A 19832-nucleotide genomic window follows, 5' to 3' on the forward strand; every position below is an offset into this window, starting at 1 on the left:
ATAACCATCCTTTGATCAAAGGAGAATGCCAGCCTTCTTGCTCTCACAGACCAAAATTGGGTCAATGTAAATATCAGGATGGATAATGATAGGCATAGATAATACATTGAATAAAAAAAGAATCCATGTGTCTACACTGATAACACAATTTTAAAAGACTATACACTTCCTTACAGAAGAATGACATCTATTCAATGTAGAAGGAATGATAGAAAGAGAAAAATCTCCACTTTACAACTGCTACGGCAATAACTGATGCAGATAAAAATTGTCAGTGGGTGCTAAAACGCTTGCCTGAAAGGATGCTGGGAACAGAATCTCCACAGCCTCAAAATATCACCCCTTGGATTCATTGTTCATTAATTATAAAGGGAAAGATGATGCTTTACAGTGGAGAAATAGAGGGAACAGTGCCTAAGCCACAAGATTAAACTTAACATCATCACCGATGGGACAAAGTGGCATTAGGTGCCCCCAGTGGGAAACACTGACAGGGACACACCATCGTTTTCCTCTCAAATGTTTACCCTGAATCAAATAATGAGGAAACCACGATGCACATTCAATTGAGGGACAGTCTGTGAACAGCTCAGACTCTTCAAAAATGCCAGTGTTGTGAAAGATGGAGGAAGGCTGGGAAACTGTTCCAGAAGGAAGGAATTATGGGAGACGGAAGAGACACAACAATCACTCGCACCATCCTTGGCTGGATTTTGGATGCAGAAAGACAAGTATGTATACAGGACATTATCAGGACAATTGGGAAAGCTGAAAGTTCACTGTATATTAGGTAACAGTATTGCATTATTGTTTGATTTTCTGAGTGATTTTCCTTCTGTGGTTATGTAGGAGAATGTTGTCATCCATTGGGGTAATTTCTTCATAAAAGTAAAACTAATAACTGCATTAGGGTGGTACAGTTATGAGGAATTTTAAGATTTAAGTGTGTTTTCAGGTCATCATCGTGTTTTTTAAAAATTCAGAGAAAACCATTAGGTGAGGCTGTGATAACAAATGTCCCCACCTCATTCCTCCCCAATATTTGTGTCTCTATTGGAAGGTATCTTTTGGAAATAATTCCTCCAGTAAAGAGTGTGTTGTGGAAGCCTTAGGTGCTGCCCCAGGTGCATTTTTTACATGTGAAATCATAAACAATTCCCCATCTCCTTAAATCAGATTATGCCAGAAAGAATGCATTGAGGAACCTTGCTAGTAGGTTAAAAACCTGCTTCTATTACATTAGGGGAGAGAGCTGCAACCATTTTATTAAGAGAATCTGTTAGTTCACAGCATCCTCTTAGGTTATTTGAATCAATTCAATCCAACATTTACCAGGAGCCACCATGGGCCAGGTTTTGGCTTGAACAAAAATGTAAATAAAACATATTTCTGGCTGCTGGGATTTCAAAACACAAGAGGTGACACGTGACACACACATGCATTATTCTTTGTGTACTCACCAATGTAATCAGAGAGGTTGACTTTCAGAGCTTGGATCAGTAATCCTTCTTCCACCAGTTCCTTATACAGAGACTCGATGGTCCTGGGGAGAAAGCAGAGTGTCTGTTCCAGAGTCACACACACAGAAATCAGCAGTATTTCTGTTAATGATCACATATGTGGAGAACTTAAACCAGATCTATTTCCAAGTACATTTGTTCATATGCAAATAAAAGGAGTTTTGAAGTGTTTCTACAATTTGGGGATAAATTAGGCTTTTTAAAAACAATACTTTCACTCATCCATGTGTGTATCTGATGTTTCCCATTAATAAGAATGGTATCTTTGGGCGTCTGGGACCAGCTATAACTCCTGCAGTCTGCCCTTCCATCAGTCTTCATGATGGCACAAATATGAATTAGAAATTACCCAATAATAGTAACGCAATGGACCTATAATTATATATTCGGCTAGCATCTGCAAGCTGTAGTACGTCATTAATCCTTTGTGAAATTTATGTTTCCTTTTAACCCAATTGCACAATTGTTTGAAAGAAACATCTACAAAGAACAAAGGATGAGACTGAAGATAATTCTTATATGGAAGATAAAACGTCTAAAGCTATGAGGGTGATGATTTTTTAGGAGGGTGTTATACTTTATGGAGTGTTTACAGATGTCAAAACCACTTCTCTAAAAGGACCTTGGGCATATAGCCAGCACATTGGTAATTTATACTAATTGAGAAAAAAATGGACATAGTATCTATCCCACGTAACGGATGAAACTCCCAGTGATACGCGCTGGGTTTGGCTTGCATAAAGTAGATAGGCTAAATTCCAATATTATTCAGTATAATCCTTTGAGATGTTTTGTCTTTTCCTCTTCTTTATTCTTCCATCCCACTCTGGTCTTTCTCTAAGTTGAGAACTGTAAATACAACTTTATTTAGACAGTTCTTCTGACTGTCCTGTGACCCAAGTTAGTGTGATTAAAAGATACCCGAGAATATCAGCTAGATTCAAGCCAAATACTATTAGGGGAAATGCTAATCCAATGAGCCCAGTCTTTGGATGACTGGAGTTGTATTCCATCAAACATGTTTAAAGTAGTATGCCCTCTGCTGAAAGTTAACAAAGATTTAATTTAGCGGAATTTGGGATAGCAATATTTGACCCATATATATCAAGAAGGCATCAACTGCAGTGTTTTAACTTGAATACTTATTTAACATAAACACTTAACACAGGTATAAAATATTAACATAAATTTGAAGAAGATTCTCTAACATAATCAGAACAAACGATATTAAGAAAGTCCGAGGCCAGGCATGGTGGCTCACACCTGTAATCCTAGCACTTTGGGAGGCTGGGGGGGCCGATCATTTGAAGTCAGGAGTTTGAGACCAGCTTGGCCAACATGGTGAAACCCCGTCTCTACTAAAAATACAAAAAAATTAGCTGGGCCTGGTGGTGGGCAACTGTAATCCCAGCTACTCAGGAGGCTGAGGCAGGAGAATCACTTGAACACCAGAGGCAGAGGTTGCAGTGAGCTGAGAAAGCACAACTGCACTCCAGCCTAGGCGACAGAGTGAGACTCCATCTCAGAAAAAAAAAAAAAAAAAAGCTAGTAGAAGACACCGTGGCATTGTGTGTGAGCATGGGCTGCACCTTCCTCAAGGGATGGGACTCTGAGGCCCCTCTGCCCCCCAAATCTGTCCCAGGAGGTGCCAGTGTTTGCACATGGACAGATGTGTGTCTCCCCAGGAACAGGGGCACCTGACACTCAAAACACTTGACCAGTTGCCTCTTAGGCAGCCTCCAGCCACAGCTTCTCGACCTGGAACTGCTTCTCAAACAGTGGAGACTTGAGTGGAGAAAACCGCAGCCCTCTCCCTCTATGGATGTCCTGTGAGAGCCATTTCTCTAGAGAGCAGAAACCCACACTCCCCGTGACTGTGTTTCCAGGGGCTGCTTGCCAGGGCCACAGCAGTGTTCTGGCCTCCCTGGAGGCTACAGACGCCCGGTGCCCCTCTGGGTGCTCTGGCCTCCTCTTCCCCCTCAGAGAGCTCTAGGCAGGGCTTTCTCTCTCACAGAGCTTCTCTCGAACAGTTTGGGAGAGTAATGCTGGGACACAGGGAGAAGCAGGAACCCCCAAACAGGGTAGCGACAGGACCAAGGGGAGGGAACCCCCAAACAGAAGAGTGACAGGACCAAGGGAGAGGGGAGGGAACCCCCAAACAGGGGAGCGACAGGACCAAGGGAGAGGGGAGGGAACGCCCAAACAGAAGAGTGACATGACCAAGGGAGGGGAGGGAACCCCCAACAGGGGAGCGACAGGTGTTGACCCATTAATAAGACCCATGGGAAGAAAAATACACATTCAAAATTATTTCCTACATTATTTATTAGGGATTTTAATTAAATTCCTTGATAATATTTGAAAACCTAGGTACTATTTATTTTCAGTGTTAAAGCACTTTCAGGCCACGTCAAGTTAAAAATGAACACTGAATTCATTCGTCCTGCACTGAAGCTGGGCCCATGAAGCTCCGAGAAAGGACACAGCCCTTCCTGAGACTGGGCCTCACTGCTCTCATTCCTTCCGCGGCAGGAGCAAGGGCCCCAGCAGAGGCGCTTGGACAGATTCCTGCCCTGTAGGTACTCAGAGTCTCCATATTTCCTCAAAAGCTTCACCAGGCTGTTATTTCTTAAACACAAAATTTAAACAACACCCCTTCCATGAATTTTAAAACTTAAAAAAAAAAAAAAGTTATGAAGTCAGAAGTCATGGGGGTCCAGGTTTGCCTTCTGGGCCACCCAGGCATCTTTCCAGTCTGGGATTTGTAGGGACAGGACTGTGGAGGATGAAGAGGGCGTGGCACCACAGAGGGGGTGCTCTTGGGGTTTTCTGTGCTCTTCTCTGGGGCACCCTCTTCTCACATGCGTCACAACACAACGAGTCCATTCCTCACCTGTCCGCTGTCAGATCTTTATCCTTCTTTGTCTTTTTCTCTTTCTTTTTGCCTTTCTTTCCTTTCTTCTTTGGAAAAAAAGGAAATAACCAACAATTTAGTCAAAACAGGCAAGCAAATAAGTCCTAGAAATTAGCTAAGCACGTTGTTTTCTGGGGGTGGTGGGAGGTGGAAAGTTAACTGTGGCGGCATGAACATGGAGCCGCAGTGTTTTCATGGACGCAGGGACTGTCCTGGAAGATCCCATCCCAAGTTGCTTATGTAGGTGTGTCCTTGTGTGGATAGACGTGAGATCCCCACTGTGGAATTTACACGGGGCCAAATTCCAAAGAGGGAAGAGCATTCTGGCTTTCTGGGCTCTGGCTTGGTGTCCCACAAAGGATGAAAGTGCTGTGTGCACACACGGAGTCAAGCTGTGTTCACCTTTGGTGCCTGATATAAGCTTGTGTTTCCCCAAAATTCATGAGTTGAAACCTACCCCCAAGGTAGGTATTAAGAGATGGGGCCTTTGGGAGACAATTAGGTCACGAGGGTTCCACTCTCATGGAGAGGTCTGAGGGAGCTTGTTCACCCCTTCCACTATGTGAAGACACAGCTAGAAGGAACCATCTTTGAAGTGGATAATGAGGCCTCACCAGACACAAAATCACTAGACATCAAATCCGCTGGTGTCTTGATCTTGGACTTCCCAGCTCCCAGAACTATGAGCTATTAATTTCTGTTGTTTATAAATTACTCAGCCTAAGAACGTTGTTATAGCAGTTCGAACAGACTAAGGCAGTACCCAATCACCTTTCTCTGTTAGCATCTAGCCCCAAATCTGGAGCCCTCAGGGCCAGGCAACAGTCTACCTCTAGTTCCCAAGGGGCTTTGCATTCAGGAACTTGTGATGGCCTAGAGGGACATGCTCCAAATGTGCTTATTTCATGTGCTTATTTGCCATCTGTACATCCTCTTCAGTGTAATGTCTCTTTATGTCTTTCACTCGTTCTCTAATTGGGTTGCTTGTCTTTTGAGTTTTGAGAGTTCTTTATATGTTTATATGTTTGAGAGGTCTATATACGTTAGTATATGAATACTAGATCTTTGTCAGATATGTGGTTTGCAAATATTTCCTCCCAGTCTGTAGCTTGTCTTTTTATCCTCTTAACAGGGTCTTTCACAGAGCAATCATTTTTAGTTTTGATGAAGTCCAATACTTCCTTTTTAAAATTGTGTTTTGGATGCTAATTCTAAGAACTCTTTGTCTAGGCTTAGGTCCCCAAAGTCTTCTCTTTTTGTTTTTCTAAAAGTTAAGTCTGTGACCCATTTTGAATTCATTTTTATATAATGTGTGAGACTTAGGTTGAGGTTCATTTCTTTTTGCTTATAGATGTCCAGTTACTCTGGCACTACTTATTCAAAAGTTATCTTTCCTCCTTTGAATTGCTTTTGCAATTTTAGAATAAACTTGTCTATGCCTACAAATTATATTTCTGGTATTTTGATAGAATTGCATTAATCCTATCCTATAAAAATATCCTAATGGACATTTTTACTATGTTGAGTCTTCTAATTCATGAATATGGTATGTCTGTCTATTCAGATCTGCTTTGATTTCTTTCACTGGCATTGTGCAGTTTTAACATACAAGTCGTATATCTGTTTTGTTAGATTTACACATATGTATTTCATTTTTTGAGTGATTTAAAAGCATATTCCATTTTAACTTTTGTGTCTATGTATTCATTGACAATAGATAGAAATACAATTGATTTCTGCATGCTTATCTTATATCCTGCACCCTTGCTGATATAAGTTGATTTGGAGTTGGTAGATTCCTTGGGATTTTCCACAAGAAAATAATGTCATCTGCAAACAAAACCTTTTAATTGTATAGCAGTTTTAGATTTACAGAAAAATTACAAAAGTAGTACAGAAAGGTCCTGTATCTCTCTCACATAATTTTCCATATTAACATTTTACATCACTATGGGACATTTGTCACAACTAAGAAACCAACATTGGCACAATATTATCAACAAAAACTCAAAGTTTATTAGGTTTCCACTAATTTTTCCCTAATGTCCTTTTGTTTTCCAGGATCCCAGGAAGGTTTTGGAGTACTGATTTAATCTCTTTGTTATTGATTTGTTGAGGCTTTCTATTTCTTCTAGATTTGGTCTTGTAGGTTGTATATTTCTAAGAATGTATCCATTTCTTCTAGGTTGTCCAACTTATTAGCATCTAATTATTCATAATAGTCTCTTATGATCTTTTTTGTTTCTTTGACATTGGTTGTAATTTCCTCTGTTCTATTTCTGAATTTACTTAAATCTCATCTCTTTTTTCTTAGTCTAGCATAGAGTTTGTCAATTTTTAAAATCCTTTCAGAAAACCAACTCTTAGTTTTATCATTTTTTCCTACTATCGATTCTCTATTTCATGGATTTCTGCTCTAATCTTTGCTATTTCCTTTCTTGTGCTAGCTTTGGGTTTAATATTCCCCTCTTGTTCTAGTTCCTTGAGGTATGTTGGTTATTTGAGATTGTTCTTTTTTAATGTAGGCATTTATGGTGAAAAACTTCCCTCTTAGTATTGCCTTTGCTACATCCTATAATTTTTGGTTGTTGTGCTTTCATTTTTGTTTCGATATACTTTCTAATATCCCTTCAAATTTTTTTCTTTGACCCAATGGTTGTTTGAGAGTGTGTGGTTTAATTTCTGCATATTTGTGAATTTTTCTGTATTATTTTTGTTATTGTTTTCTAGTTTCATTTCATCGCAGTTGTAAGTTACCTGGAATGTTTTTAATATTCTTATACTTATTAAGATTTGTTTTGTGACTTAGCATGTAATACATCCTGGAGAATGTTCTATGTATACTAGAGAAGAATGTGTGCTCTGGTGCTGCTGGGTAGAATAACTGTTAGGACTATTTGGTTCCTAGTACTATTCAAGTCTGCTGTTTTCTTATTGATTTTCTGTCTGGACGATATATTCATTACTGAGAATGGGATAGTGAGGTCTCCTACTATTATTGTATTGCTGTCTATTTCTCCCTTCAGATATGTTAATATTTGCTTCACATATTTAGGTGCTTTGATTAAAGGTGTATATTTATTTATACTTGTTATATCTTCCTATTGAATTGACCCTTTTATCATTAGTTAATGATCTTTTTGGTCTCTTGTGACAGTTTTTGATTTGAAGTCTATTTTGTCTGATATAAGTATAGCCATTTCTTCTCTCTTTTGCTTATTATTTGCATGAGATATCTTTTTCCCATCCCTTCACTTTCAGCCTATGTGTCCCTAAATCTAAAGTAAATTACATGTATATAGCATATAGTTGAATTTTTAAAATCCGTTCAGTGACTCTATATCTTATGATTGGTGAGTTTAATCTATATACATCTGAAGTAATTTTTGAAAGGAAGGGCTTACTTTTGCCATTTTGTTATTTGTATTTTGAGGTTCTTTTGTTCCTCTCTCAAGTTACAAGTTGCTTTGTAACTGAATGATGTTTTGTAGTGCTACATTTTGATTCTTTTCTGGTTCTGGGGTCCAAAGACAGGCCCAACACTGATTTTTGTGGATGGACCCGCAAAACTAAAGAAGCACAATGGTTGCAGTAAATGACTTGCTATTACATTTGCTATCACAAAAGTGGAGAGAGCTGCCACAGAAGCAAGGCTCACCCAGGGTTTGTGGGAGGCTCACGGTTCTGGGGTCCAAAGACAGGCCCAATACTGATTTTTGTGGATGGACCTGGTGTCAGGGTTTGTGGGAGGCCCATGGTACTGGGGTCCACAGGCCTGGTGCTGAGCTCCATGGTAAAGTCAGATGTTCACTTCTCTGTCCCTTTCTTCCAAGATAGAACTCATGGGTCTAGGAAATCTCTCTTGGCACTAGGATGTGTGGGCTCTGGGGTGACATGGGTAAAGTGAAACTTTCTTTCTTACTCTTTTCAATGCATCTTTTTTTTTATGATTCTGTGCTCCACCCGGGTGTGCAGCCTCTCACCTGAATCCCAGAGCTCTTGTGAAGGTACTTTCGTCTATGGATGGTTATTAAATTGGTGTTTTCAGCTTACAGTGAAGGATCTTCAGAACACCAATTCAGCTGCCTTCAGGGTTAAACCATAATATCAATACAAAATGGATCAAGAGCCAGTCATCCTGAAAAGACCACATGGCCCCTGATCTAGCAAAAGTAGTCACAAATGCAGCTGAATGTGTGGAAATCTCTAAGAGAAAATGTGTGAATCACAGGAAAAGTGGCTCAGTCATGGAACGTGGAGAAAGCTGCCATACAAGCAAAGGCTGCCTGTGCTCACGCCAGCACTGACAGGGAGGAGAACTCTCCACTCTCTACTCTGGGTATCTGGCCCCAATGACAGGGCTGTCTCTGGAATGAAGGTAGAAGCACGGGGCAAACTAAAAGAACTTAAAATACTCTGATCTAACTAGCTACTCTAAACCACTGTGAGATGGATTGGTGGCAACTTACACTTCAATTCATCCAATTCCTTTCCCTATGATTCCCCCACTCACAAAATCCTACTCATTACCATTGGCCTCCCTTATAGCTCTATGTACAGGAACAGAGGGGAGACCATTTGGGGAATATGCTTTGGCTCTTTTGATAGTTCTCTTTCTATCGGTGGGGCTTGGGTAATATGAATCTGTAGCCGACCAGGGCTTGGGAGATGTTACTCTCAGATGGTTGGGTTTATCCTATTTATGAATCTGCAGGCCCAAAGGTTAAATGGTGGACCAATTAAATTTACCAAAGGCAGGCATGTTTCCCCATGAGGTGTCCTGGCAACAGGCAGCCCTCCTGGACATGCCACAGAATGGCAGGGGCTGCTTTTCATGACTGAATCGGCTCCACCTCACCCCTCTGCAGGGTCCTTCCCCACTCACCTTCTTCTTCTTTCCTACTTTTGCTGGATGCTCCCGTTCTCTGTCCACAGCTAGCTTTAAGTTTTTTAGTTCCTGTCTCATCAACTCATCAACCTAGGAGAATACAAAACAATACTTTTAAGTCACTTTGCATGTCTTGTGTTTTGTTTGTGAAGTTTAAAAATCCCTTAAATTATGGGGTAGGTCATTAATAGGAAATTGTAAAGAAGCAGAATGGTTGAAGTAAATGATTTGCTATTACTACACCATAAACATAGCTGTACCTGTACCCTGATCTCTGACTCTAATTCTTTCCGTTTTTCCTCTTTGATCAGTTCTGGATCAAAGTCCTGAGAGAAATTCCAAGACTCATCTTTATTCATCCAGATCTCTATACTCCAGAAGGGTAAAGAAAAAGAAAAAATTTTAAAAAGATGTAGGTTAGTGAAAACAGTTATTGCAATATAAACATAAGCCTCACTTTATATGCTATTGCATAGGATAAAAGTTTGAGTAAAATAAGCTGGACAGATGACATTCATATATGTGCTTGTAAATACACCAAACAAAGAAAAAAAACTGCTGAGGTAAAAATATTTTTTTCTTTTTTTGAGATGGAGTCTTGCTCTGTCCCCCAGGCTGGAGTGCAGTGGTGCGATCTCGGCTCACTGCAAGCTCCGCCTCCTGGGTTCATGCCATTCTCCTGCCTCAGTCTCCCGAGTAGCTGGGACTACAGGTGCCCGCCACCATGCCCAGTTAATTTTTTTTGTATTTTTAGTAGAGATGGGGTTTCACCGTGTTCGCCAGGATGGTCTCGATCTCCTAACCTCGTGATCCACCCGCCTCGGCCTCCCAAAGTGCTGGGATTACAGGCATCAGCCACCGCGCCTGGCCTTGTTTTACTCAATATTTTTTAAGTGTGATACAATTGTATTCTACTGTATTATTATAATCATGTAAGAACAATATGTTAATGGTGGGATTATACAATCATAGGTGACCCCTTTTATAATGTTTTATCTCATTTTTTTTCTTCAAATGATTCACTAAAATACGAAAGATTTTGTTGCCTGTTGAACCCTCCAGGAATTATCCCTTGCCTCCTATTATAAAACAGACAACATTAAACACACAAGTACTCAGTATTTCTCCCTAATTCAACAGCTAAATTTCCGAATTACTTTTTGGATGTTTTTGAAATCACACATATTTAACATTTCCCTTTTGCCTCCTCCTGGTAGTTAGGAGGGTGGACCTAGAGAAACATGACCCTAGACAAAATAAGGATAATTTCCCATCACTAAAATAAATGGAAATAGAGCTCCTTTCTCAGAAGGGAGGTTCCAAATGTATGCTGAGGTGTGGAACAGCTGGATCCTCGACGTGGGACTTGGAAGAGGTCTCCCGTGGGAAGCCAAGACTTGTCATTTGGGGAAGGAGACGTCTTTCTGGAATCTATGTCGAGAACGTAAAGGAAATTTGCTGGAATTGGTGAAGCTGACAACCGCCAACCAGTCTGGCCACTTCACTGGGACCTGCCTTTAGCGCTGTGATGACCTTTAACCTGGGAAGGTAGCTGAGGACTCGGGGCACAGACAGAGGCTCCCAACCTTTGAGGGACAAGGGCTACCCCTTGTGAAGACGGCAGAGGCTGCAGGCCTCCGAGGCAAGGCAGGTGGGGTGGTGAATGAATGAAGGAGGCTTCTCAGCATGGCCTCCCTGACAAGCATGGCATGACCCACTGACCAAGAAGGGAGAGGGTGGCGCTCTAACTCTACATTGGGAGGAAAGTCATAGTCACAGACAGAAGAACAAGTCTGGCTGCTGGAGACCCAGAGCCATCAAATGTGAAGACCTAGCATAGAGAAGCTTCCCCAGAGAATCATGTGGGTAAACGAATGGGAAGGAGAGGTTGAGTCTCTGAACAAACCACAGAGGGACCAGGAACTGGCCAAAGGGATGAACAAGGAAAGGGGTAGGGATGAGATGCTGTGAGACGCAGGAAAACCTAGACTCTCAGGAGAGGTGGAGAGAGACTGGGGAGATTCTGATGCAAACTCAGAACTGGCAAAAAGGCAGGACAATTGTCCCGAGGTTTTTGGCCACCTGCCACCTGCCCGGGGCAGCACAGCTTGGTGCAACGGCCACTGTTTGCGGCCAGGTGGAACCCCTGCCCTACCACCTACCAGTTGGTGATCTTAGCAGGGGACAGCCTTTGCCGAGCCCATTCCCCTTTCTGAGAAATGAAAATAACCCCTTCCTCACGCCGATATGGTGATGGTAAATGGAATAAAATAAAGTTATATGAATAAATCATTTTTAATAAATATTTATATATAAATAAATATATACAGTTCCAGTTTAGCCCCAAATAGTTGCTGCCATCCCCTAGGAAGCAGAGCATCTCACAGGGTCTTAGCCTACCTCACTGACACTCTCTACTTCCTGGAGGGAGAGGATCACACAGGACAGCAGCTACACCAGAAACAGCTATGCCCCAAAGCAGGTGCGTGCCAGCAAAGAGCAATTGAGGCCCTGGGGCCAGTGCCTGTGCCTTTAGTGGTCAGAGTCAGGACCCTCAGGACAGGACACCTGCAGGAAGACAGGACATGGAAACGCAGCTCCAGTTTTCAAAAAGAGTGGGTCGGGCTGGGCGCAGTGGCTCATGCCTGTAATCCCAGCACTTTGGGAGGCCGAGGTGGGCAGATCACGAGGTCAGGAGTTCGAGATCAGCCTGACCAACATGGCAAAACCCCGTCTCAACTAAAATACAAAAATTAGCCAGGTGTGGTGGCACGTGCCTGAAATCCCAGCTACTCAGGAGGCTGAGGCAGGAGAATTGCTTGAATCCAGGAGGCAGAGGTCGCAGTGAGCTGAGACTCCAGCGTGGGCAACAGAGCGAGACTCCGTCTCAAAAAGAAAAAAAAAAAAAAAGAGCGGGTCGGGTTCACAAGCTGCAGATGCTGACACCAGAGGTGACCACAGCACTTTCTGGGCAGAAGGGGTTGTTCGCCACACACGGCAGAGGCAGGTCCACCTGACTTCCGGACAGACTGCAGCACGGATGGCTCAGCAGGTATCTGAGCGGGGTGGGTGGTGGGGGGTGCAGCAGGACCCAGCAAGAGCTCTTGACCAGCCTACCTCCTACCAGCAAACTGAAGGGCAGGGCTGTGTGTATTGCTGTTTGAGCACCGTCTCTGCCACAGAGATATGGAGGACCAGCCTGTGGTGATGCAAGGTCAGTTGGGCAGGTTTTTGAAAATGCAGAAAATGATGCAGATTTCTTTTAATGTGGGCTTACAAACAGACAAAAAATAAATCACAAAGGTGGCAAATTTTTCACGGTACCAATGCACTTAGGTGTCCTTCCTGACAGGGCAGTCTCATAAGAGGTGGCCCGGGGATTGGGGGCACAGAGCTGGGGGTGGGAGGGGGGCTCGGATGGGACTCTGAAGGTGACTGCAGAGGTGAGGCTGAAGTTCAAGGGGTGTCATCATTCACATAGGGCAGGTGGCCAGCCCAAAACAGGTGTGACAACAGGAGGGGAGAAGAGGCGAAAAAGGTTGATGAGCTGGAGTGGGCCTACAGGAGGGGGCCTGGGCTGAACTTCTCTCGTTACCATAATCCTTCCCAGTGACAGCCGGCCCGAGAGCCAGGGTGTAGAAAACAAGTATTGCATACATTGTCTAAAGCATCCCATTGGTGGAAGAGAGACTTCATGTCACTAATAGGTGGAAGTTCATTCTTCGCCCTGCACTCCCTTAGATTTTGTGGTTAGCTTGTATGATGCGTGTACTCCAAAGGCCCAGAGGGTTTACAACTCCTGCATTTGAAGCGAATTCTCTTTTCTAGTAAATTTTCTGAAATGTACATAAGCTTAAACTGTGAAAAACTTCAAAATGTAGGAATAACACGTAGTGATAAAATGTAGGAAAAGGAATCAATGCTTCCTTTTATGTGTCTAAAATTGTAAGCATTCTTCCTCGAAAATTCTAGAAAAGGTTTAAATGTGTCATAACGTGCTGTTTACTAATAACAATCCCCCTTGTGGGATTTCTAAATCTTCTCCAATAGCAGCACCTACCTGTTACATCAGGGCATTTTAAACAGAACAGCTTTGTTAGTTACGGGAAGATACTTTTCTTTTTCACTAGATTCACTAAAATCAGGAAATAACGTATTTCATAATAAAAGGAAGGCAGAATCTCTCACAGAAGGGAAACCATGACACAATTACTTATGTAGAAACAGTTGTACGGTGGAACACATTCTCATTCTGGAGTCGCAACTATATTTAAAATAAAACACCACGGAGCCGTTTTGCCCATTTCCCCTCTAGATCGTTTAAATGGATTGAGTTTTCTGCTGAAACTTTGCTTTTCTCATGACACTTTTGCGCAGGGCACTTTTCAATCCCTTCAAGAATTTCATGGACATTTATAAATGCAGGAAGCTATTCACGGCCCTCAAAGGGCAACCACTGCCCCACTCTCTCCTAGAGCGGAGAAAGAGCTTTTATCCCGAGAATGTGAAAAGCGAGGCCAAGGCAGTTTCACACGTGGGGGGGCAATGAAAGAGGGGCGCCGGGGCGGGGGGCTAATCTTAGTGATTAAAATGCTAATGTTTTATTTGAAGAGGAAAACCTTTGATTTTTTAAGAAAAGAATTCTAAGAGGAAGACATTTAATTCCTTGGAGTTACTAAAGACCTGGCAGATAACAAGTCCAACGCCACACCATCCGACCAGGAAAATGACACTGCGGGTTTGCTTTCAGGAGGGACGCTGCTTGCTTTTTCAGTCTTAATGGAAACAGATATTACACAAAAGGCGTGGACAGTTTTCAGAGCTTTTGGGCCGGTCAGCAGGTTGCAAGAGTTGGCTTCCCATGGGGACGTTAGATTTCTCCCAAATTAATTTTTGCTTGTATCAAAATGATACACATTGTTTTAAACAAAGTCAGAATATTAAACAGATGATAATGAAAAACCTGTCCCACTCTGTCTACCTGCCAATTACATTATCCAATGGCATTCTTTCCTATATTCATTTATTCATTAAAAATACACAGGACAAATGCAGTTATTACATTTTGACTTCATTGAGCCCGATTATGGGTCAGGCACTGCTCTCAGAGCAGGTGGATAATGGAAGGCCCTGCCCTCAAGGACTTGGCATGGCACCGTGAGAAACGTCTGTGAACACACACTCACACCCAAGTGGGCAAAGGGTGGGCACGGGCAGAGGGGGACTGTCACTCCACAAGGGCCCTTAAAGAAGGTCTCACTGGCACCGAGGCCCAAAGGGACAAGCATTCTGAGCCAGAGGAGCAGAAAGCATAAGGGCCAGAGGTGGAGCGTGCCTGGCCTGCTGGAGGAAGCGCAGCGGCCACAGGGGCGTGTGCAGTGATCTGGTTTCGGGTAGTTTCTGTGTTCTTTTCCTAGTGTCTATAGAACATGCTCATATGTTACTTCTTGATTTATCAGTCTCAGACACGGGCCCCTGACTTCCTGCCACGGGATAGCAGGCTTCTGCTCTCCAGCTCCTTCCTTCCTGTGCCCGTGTCTTAGCTGTATCAGAAGAGAAGGGAGCCCTGCTTTCCACATCCCGGGGCACCTGCTGTCTGAGTGTGAGTGCAGGACAGTTTTCAGATGCCCATGGCAGCCAAAACTCCCCTCTGCGAATCCCTTCTTGGGACATCCTAGAGAATGAGCTCCACCAAAATGAGGGAGAGGCAAGAAGTCAGCAAAGGCCAAGTAAGGCTCAAGGATCGCAGCTGAGGGGGAGGGCTCCACAAAGGTGCTCTCCAGAAGAAAACGAATTAGTATGTTACCTGGAGTGTTTGCAGGCATGGGAGTTATAGATACATGCAGTAACAAGCCAGTGAGGGTGGCGGTAAAGACCAAATAATGATGTGCAAAGCAGAGTCTTAGATGGCATTGTTGCTGTAGACACACACCTGATGCCAGTGGCACCCTAGCCAGGCCCCTGGCCCCACCGTGTGGATGATGGCAACTCCCAGCAGGTCCCACTGGATGTTGTTACTGTCATCCTAACTTACAGAAACTACCCAGTTTATGCCACTATCCCCACCCGATCCCACCACTATAACCCCCAACATATAAGCTTGTTGTTGGCAGGTGTTACCTTTATATCTCCGGGCTAGCACTGCACCTGACACCCTGGAGATGCTGTTTGTTGAAGGAACATGCAAGTGAAAAGGTGTTTTTGATAGTGACTGCTCTGCACCGTTAAGTAGGTGATGGATTCTTAAGCTTGGATGACAGCAGGGCTTCTACCAGTACCTGCCCACATGAGGAGAGCAACATTTACCTCTCCCAGTTGTTGTGAAGATTAAATGAGATGGGCATGGAAAAACTCCAAGCCTTGCATGTCTTAGGTACTTAATAAATGTTAGTTTTCCCTTTTGACCTCCTTTCTTCCCAATGAAAATGGATTCAGTTGCCAAATCCTGCCAACGTCATCGTGCCCCCCAGGGTTCCACTTCAGTTCAGCATCTCATGCAGTGGGGTGCCCATGCATGGTATGTAAGAGAATTTTCAGTGGCATGCAGACATTTTTAACTTATGTCACTAGCATGTCAAACCTATGGTTGCTTAGGATGAGGTGCAATTATTAAGGTGAAAGCCCGGAGTCAATTTAAAAATACAACTATTAAGTTGATAATATCCAGAGAAGACCAAGGCTGGGAAGGAGGCCACGAATTACTGCCATTTGGAAAGATTCCACTTCATATCCAGATTGCATCTTTCAGAAACTTCCATACTAGCACTAATGACCGAGGTCATCTTGGCAGGTCACTGTGTTTGGATTTATCCTGAGGGCACAGTAGAACCACAGGAGTTGGGTAATAGTTCTAGGAAATTAAAATGCAAATATCTGAAAGACCAGTTCCTACATTTGCATATCCAGCCAGATGACAGCTATACTCATCAGGCTGAACTGACAAAAAAATCGTGTGTCAGAATTCAGGCACATGTCTTAGTCTAATAGGATTAAGACATTTTACTGTACATACAGTATCAATTTTCTTAATTTAAGTAATCTAAAAATATCTTTCTTCCCTGCCACTAGCATGAAAACATTCAGCTGAAGTCTTAAGGGTTCAAAAACAGGATGGGGTTCTTGACTATCTTCTCATCCTAAATGTGTCTTGCCTTTTAACTAATTGTATGCTTCAGGCCACCAAAAGGAATTTTTTTTTTTTTTTTTTTTTTTTGAGACAGAGTCTCACTCTGTTGCCCAGGCTGGAGTCCAATGGCGCGATATTGGCTCACTGCAAGCTTCGCCTCCTGGGTTCAAGCGATTCTCCTGGTTCAGCCTCCCGAGTAGCTGGGATTACAGACGCCTGCTGTTATGCCCAGCTAATTTTTGTATTTTTGAAGAGATTGGGTTTCACCATGTTGGCCAGGCTGGTCTTGAACTCCTGACCTCAGGTGATCTGCCCGCCTCGGCCTCCCAAAGTTCTGGGATTACAGGCGCGAGCCACTTCGCCTGGCCAGGAAATTTAAAATAGAGACAGGCAGAACATCTCGGTTGTGAGTAGCATGCAGCAGCCTCCCCTGACAGGGTTCCCAGCACGTGCTGCTGTCTCAGTGACCACGCATGCTCTCCTAAACTTACCTTTGTACGCGTTACATCCTTCCTTCATCACAGGGAGAAAAAGACTTGGTGACATTTTCCATTTTTCATCTTCTTCCTGTTCAAAGCAGAATATTTTCGTTAATCACAGGCAAGACCGGGCAGCAAAAGGCACAGATGCTGTGATGACCGTGACCAGGGTTCATGCTGTGCAGACCCAGTCCTGGTCCCCCGGGGCAGTGCCCCTCTGGCCCGTCTGAGTATGACCTAGTCCTGGTCCCCCGGGGCAGTGCCCCTCTGGCCCGTCTGAGTATGGAGTGCTGTGTCCACTGAGCAGGCGTGGGTGGTCCAGGCTCACCAAAGCGTCCCCTGTTGATATCAGCTTTCCCTTCTCAGTGGCCTCCCCTGGGGTACCTCATGCCCCAAGTTTGATCCTGTCTTCTTTTTTGATTAAAAAATTTCTTTTCTTTTTTTTTTTTTTCTGGAGACAGGGCTTAAGCGATCCTCCTGCCTCAGCCTCCCCAGTAGCTGGGACTGCGGGTGTGCACCACACCTGGCTAATTTTTAAATTTTTTTGTAGCAGTGGGGTTTTGCCATGTTGCCCAGGCTGGTCTTGAACTCCTAAGCTCAGACAATCTGCCCCCCTCAGCCTCCCACAGTGTTGGGATTATAGGCCTGAGCCACCACACCCAGCCTGGTCCTGTCTTCTCATGCTGTCACTCCTTCCTCGCTCTGAAGGCTGATTTCCTAGCCTGAGTTCATCTACCTCCCTCCTTCATGTTCCTGTAACCAGCCCTTGGAGCTACTCCCCATCCTTTGCTGAGCTGTGCTGCTTGCCAGTTCCAGCACCTGGGCTGTTCCTTCCTCTCGCTACCTGCCTCGTCCTTGAGCCTGGAAGCCATTGCGAGCTGCAGCCTGACTCTGGGGCTCTGCTTCCTTCCTGGAGCCAGGATCTAGCTAGCTTCCCTACCCCGGGTCCCCCACAGCAGAGAGAGCCAGGCCACCATCCCTGGCTCCTGCCGCCAACCCTGTGCACCAAGACTGGAGACTGCAGTGCTACCTGCCGTCAGCCCAGGCTGCAGCTCTGCTCTGAGCCCCAGCACAACACCCCCCCTGCCCCTCTGCCGCCAGGGTTCACCTGTGCCTAATAGTGAGAGCTAGGCCCTGCAAACCCTCATGTGGTGTTTCTCTGCAATAATGTTGACATTGCCTGAATAGCCATGTTTCCGATGACCACTATCATGGCTATTGCTACCCTTAGAGAGGGTGAAAGGAACAACGCTGGCCCTGTTCTGTCCTTGGGTTCCTGAAGCAGGCTCAGTACTCTCTATGCAGTGGGAGGAAGGGCAGCAGTTGGGTGACGTGGGCGTGCCTCCCCTGGGCTGCTTCCCGAGGACGCCCTGACTCTGGCACCTGATGGGCCCCTCCGTTTCTGGGCTCCAGGGTTGGGCTCTGGGATGCAGGCCCTCGTGGTTGTGTAGTATCCACGCATCAGATCCAGAGGCATTTCTCCTCTCTCTCCCCAAGGCCAAGCAATCACCAAACCCCACTGTTCTGCCGCGGAGGCCTTCCTGGGGTCTCCCTGCTTCCGCCTCCAGTCCCACTGCCCTGGCCCCTTGCTCCAAGGTTGGCTAACGCAGGGTCACTCTCTTCTCTCCTGCTGGAAGGGGTCTGCAGCAGACCTGGCCTCACGACTTCCTTCCTTGAAAGCCCCACAGAGGTATCTGTCTTGGAGCTCCTGGGAGGTGCCGTCCCCCACAGGATACAGTCCAAGCCCCTCAGCAGACCACACACCACCCCCACAGGTGTGGTGCCCCAGGAGTGCCCCCGCTCCCCTCTGCGGCCTTTGTCCTTGCCACCTCCTGCCTCCACCATCACTGCAGAGATGCTGACAAGGCCACCCCCCTGCACCTGCCATACTCTTTCCCTGCTGTTCCATCCGCCTGGAAGGCCACCCTTCTATGCTTTCTGATGAATTCAGACTCTGAACAGACCTCCCGTCCTCCTGAAATCCTCTCTGATGGCCTTCCTGCCCTTGTTGCAGGCTTGTCATTTCCTCAGAACAGCCTGCTCTTCCCACCAGACACAGCAGGCAGGAACGACCCCGTCAGCCCTGTGGCCTGGCCGCTTGGCCTGTGTGCAACATTGGCTGAATGAAACAAGAATAGGAAAAGTGTAGGCTCAATCCATGGATAAATGGGTAAACACAATGTGGTATTTCCACACAATGAAACGTTGAACTCACCCACAGAAAGGAGCGAACACAGACATGAAGACAGACACAGGCTACGGCGCGGAGGAAGCGTGAAGACCTAGGCTGAGAGTGTGAAGCCAGACCCAAAAGGCCTCATGGTGTATAATCTCATTTATATGAAAACAGACAAACTCGGGCAGAAAGCAGATCAATGGTGGCCAGGGGGTAGGGGTGGGGCAGAGAGGGGGGAAGGGGAGGGACTGCTTAATGGGTACGGGGTCTCCTTGGGGTTGATGAAAATGTCTTCACTGTCATGCTACTTCACTGCATCCCTCATCGTGATTTTTGCCAGATCTGAGAATCCCTGACTAATAGAACCATCATTTCTTTAAAGACTCACTTACGTTCTTTAAAGAGGCACTCTCTATTGCTAAAGTGAAACCATAGTGGATACATTGGTTTCCTGATACACATGAGAATAAAACACAACCATCGGAATAAAAGAGGCCGGGTGTGGAGCCATCGGACTCTCCCCAGTGCGTGCCCCAGGTGCCTGGGAAAGCCAGGGCTTCCTCGAATCCTCCCCAGCCCAGGGCTGGCAGCGGCTCTCCCTCCCGAGACAGTGCTGGGTTACACCCGGAGCCAAGGCACACTTGGCTGCCTCAGTTACTTTCTGAGGCAACTGTAGCTCTGATCAAGTCACCTGCTGGCTCAAGTGTTCCCAGGGGCTTTCCACGGCCC

At 44.9% G+C, this 19832-nt stretch overlaps 1 protein-coding gene across 3 annotated transcripts in view; it reads right to left on the reverse strand.

Annotated features, from left to right (window-relative positions):
* IQCA1 (IQ motif containing with AAA domain 1) overlaps window positions 1–19832 on the reverse strand; it is a 164418-nt gene that overhangs the window by 50694 nt on the left and 93892 nt on the right. For all 3 annotated transcript variants that reach the window (XM_025404697.1, XM_025404696.1, XM_025404695.1), the window contains 5 exons: window positions 16940–17015; window positions 9583–9689; window positions 9320–9412; window positions 4414–4481; window positions 1461–1543 (listed from right to left, as the gene is read on the reverse strand). In XM_025404697.1, the coding sequence (XP_025260482.1) occupies window positions 1461–1543; window positions 4414–4481; window positions 9320–9412; window positions 9583–9689; window positions 16940–17015 (427 nt within the window). The remainder of the gene's footprint in view (window positions 1–1460; window positions 1544–4413; window positions 4482–9319; window positions 9413–9582; window positions 9690–16939; window positions 17016–19832) is intronic.

This window comes from Theropithecus gelada, chromosome 12 (assembly GCF_003255815.1).
Source record: "Theropithecus gelada isolate Dixy chromosome 12, Tgel_1.0, whole genome shotgun sequence".
Lineage (NCBI taxonomy): Eukaryota > Metazoa > Chordata > Mammalia > Primates > Cercopithecidae > Theropithecus > Theropithecus gelada.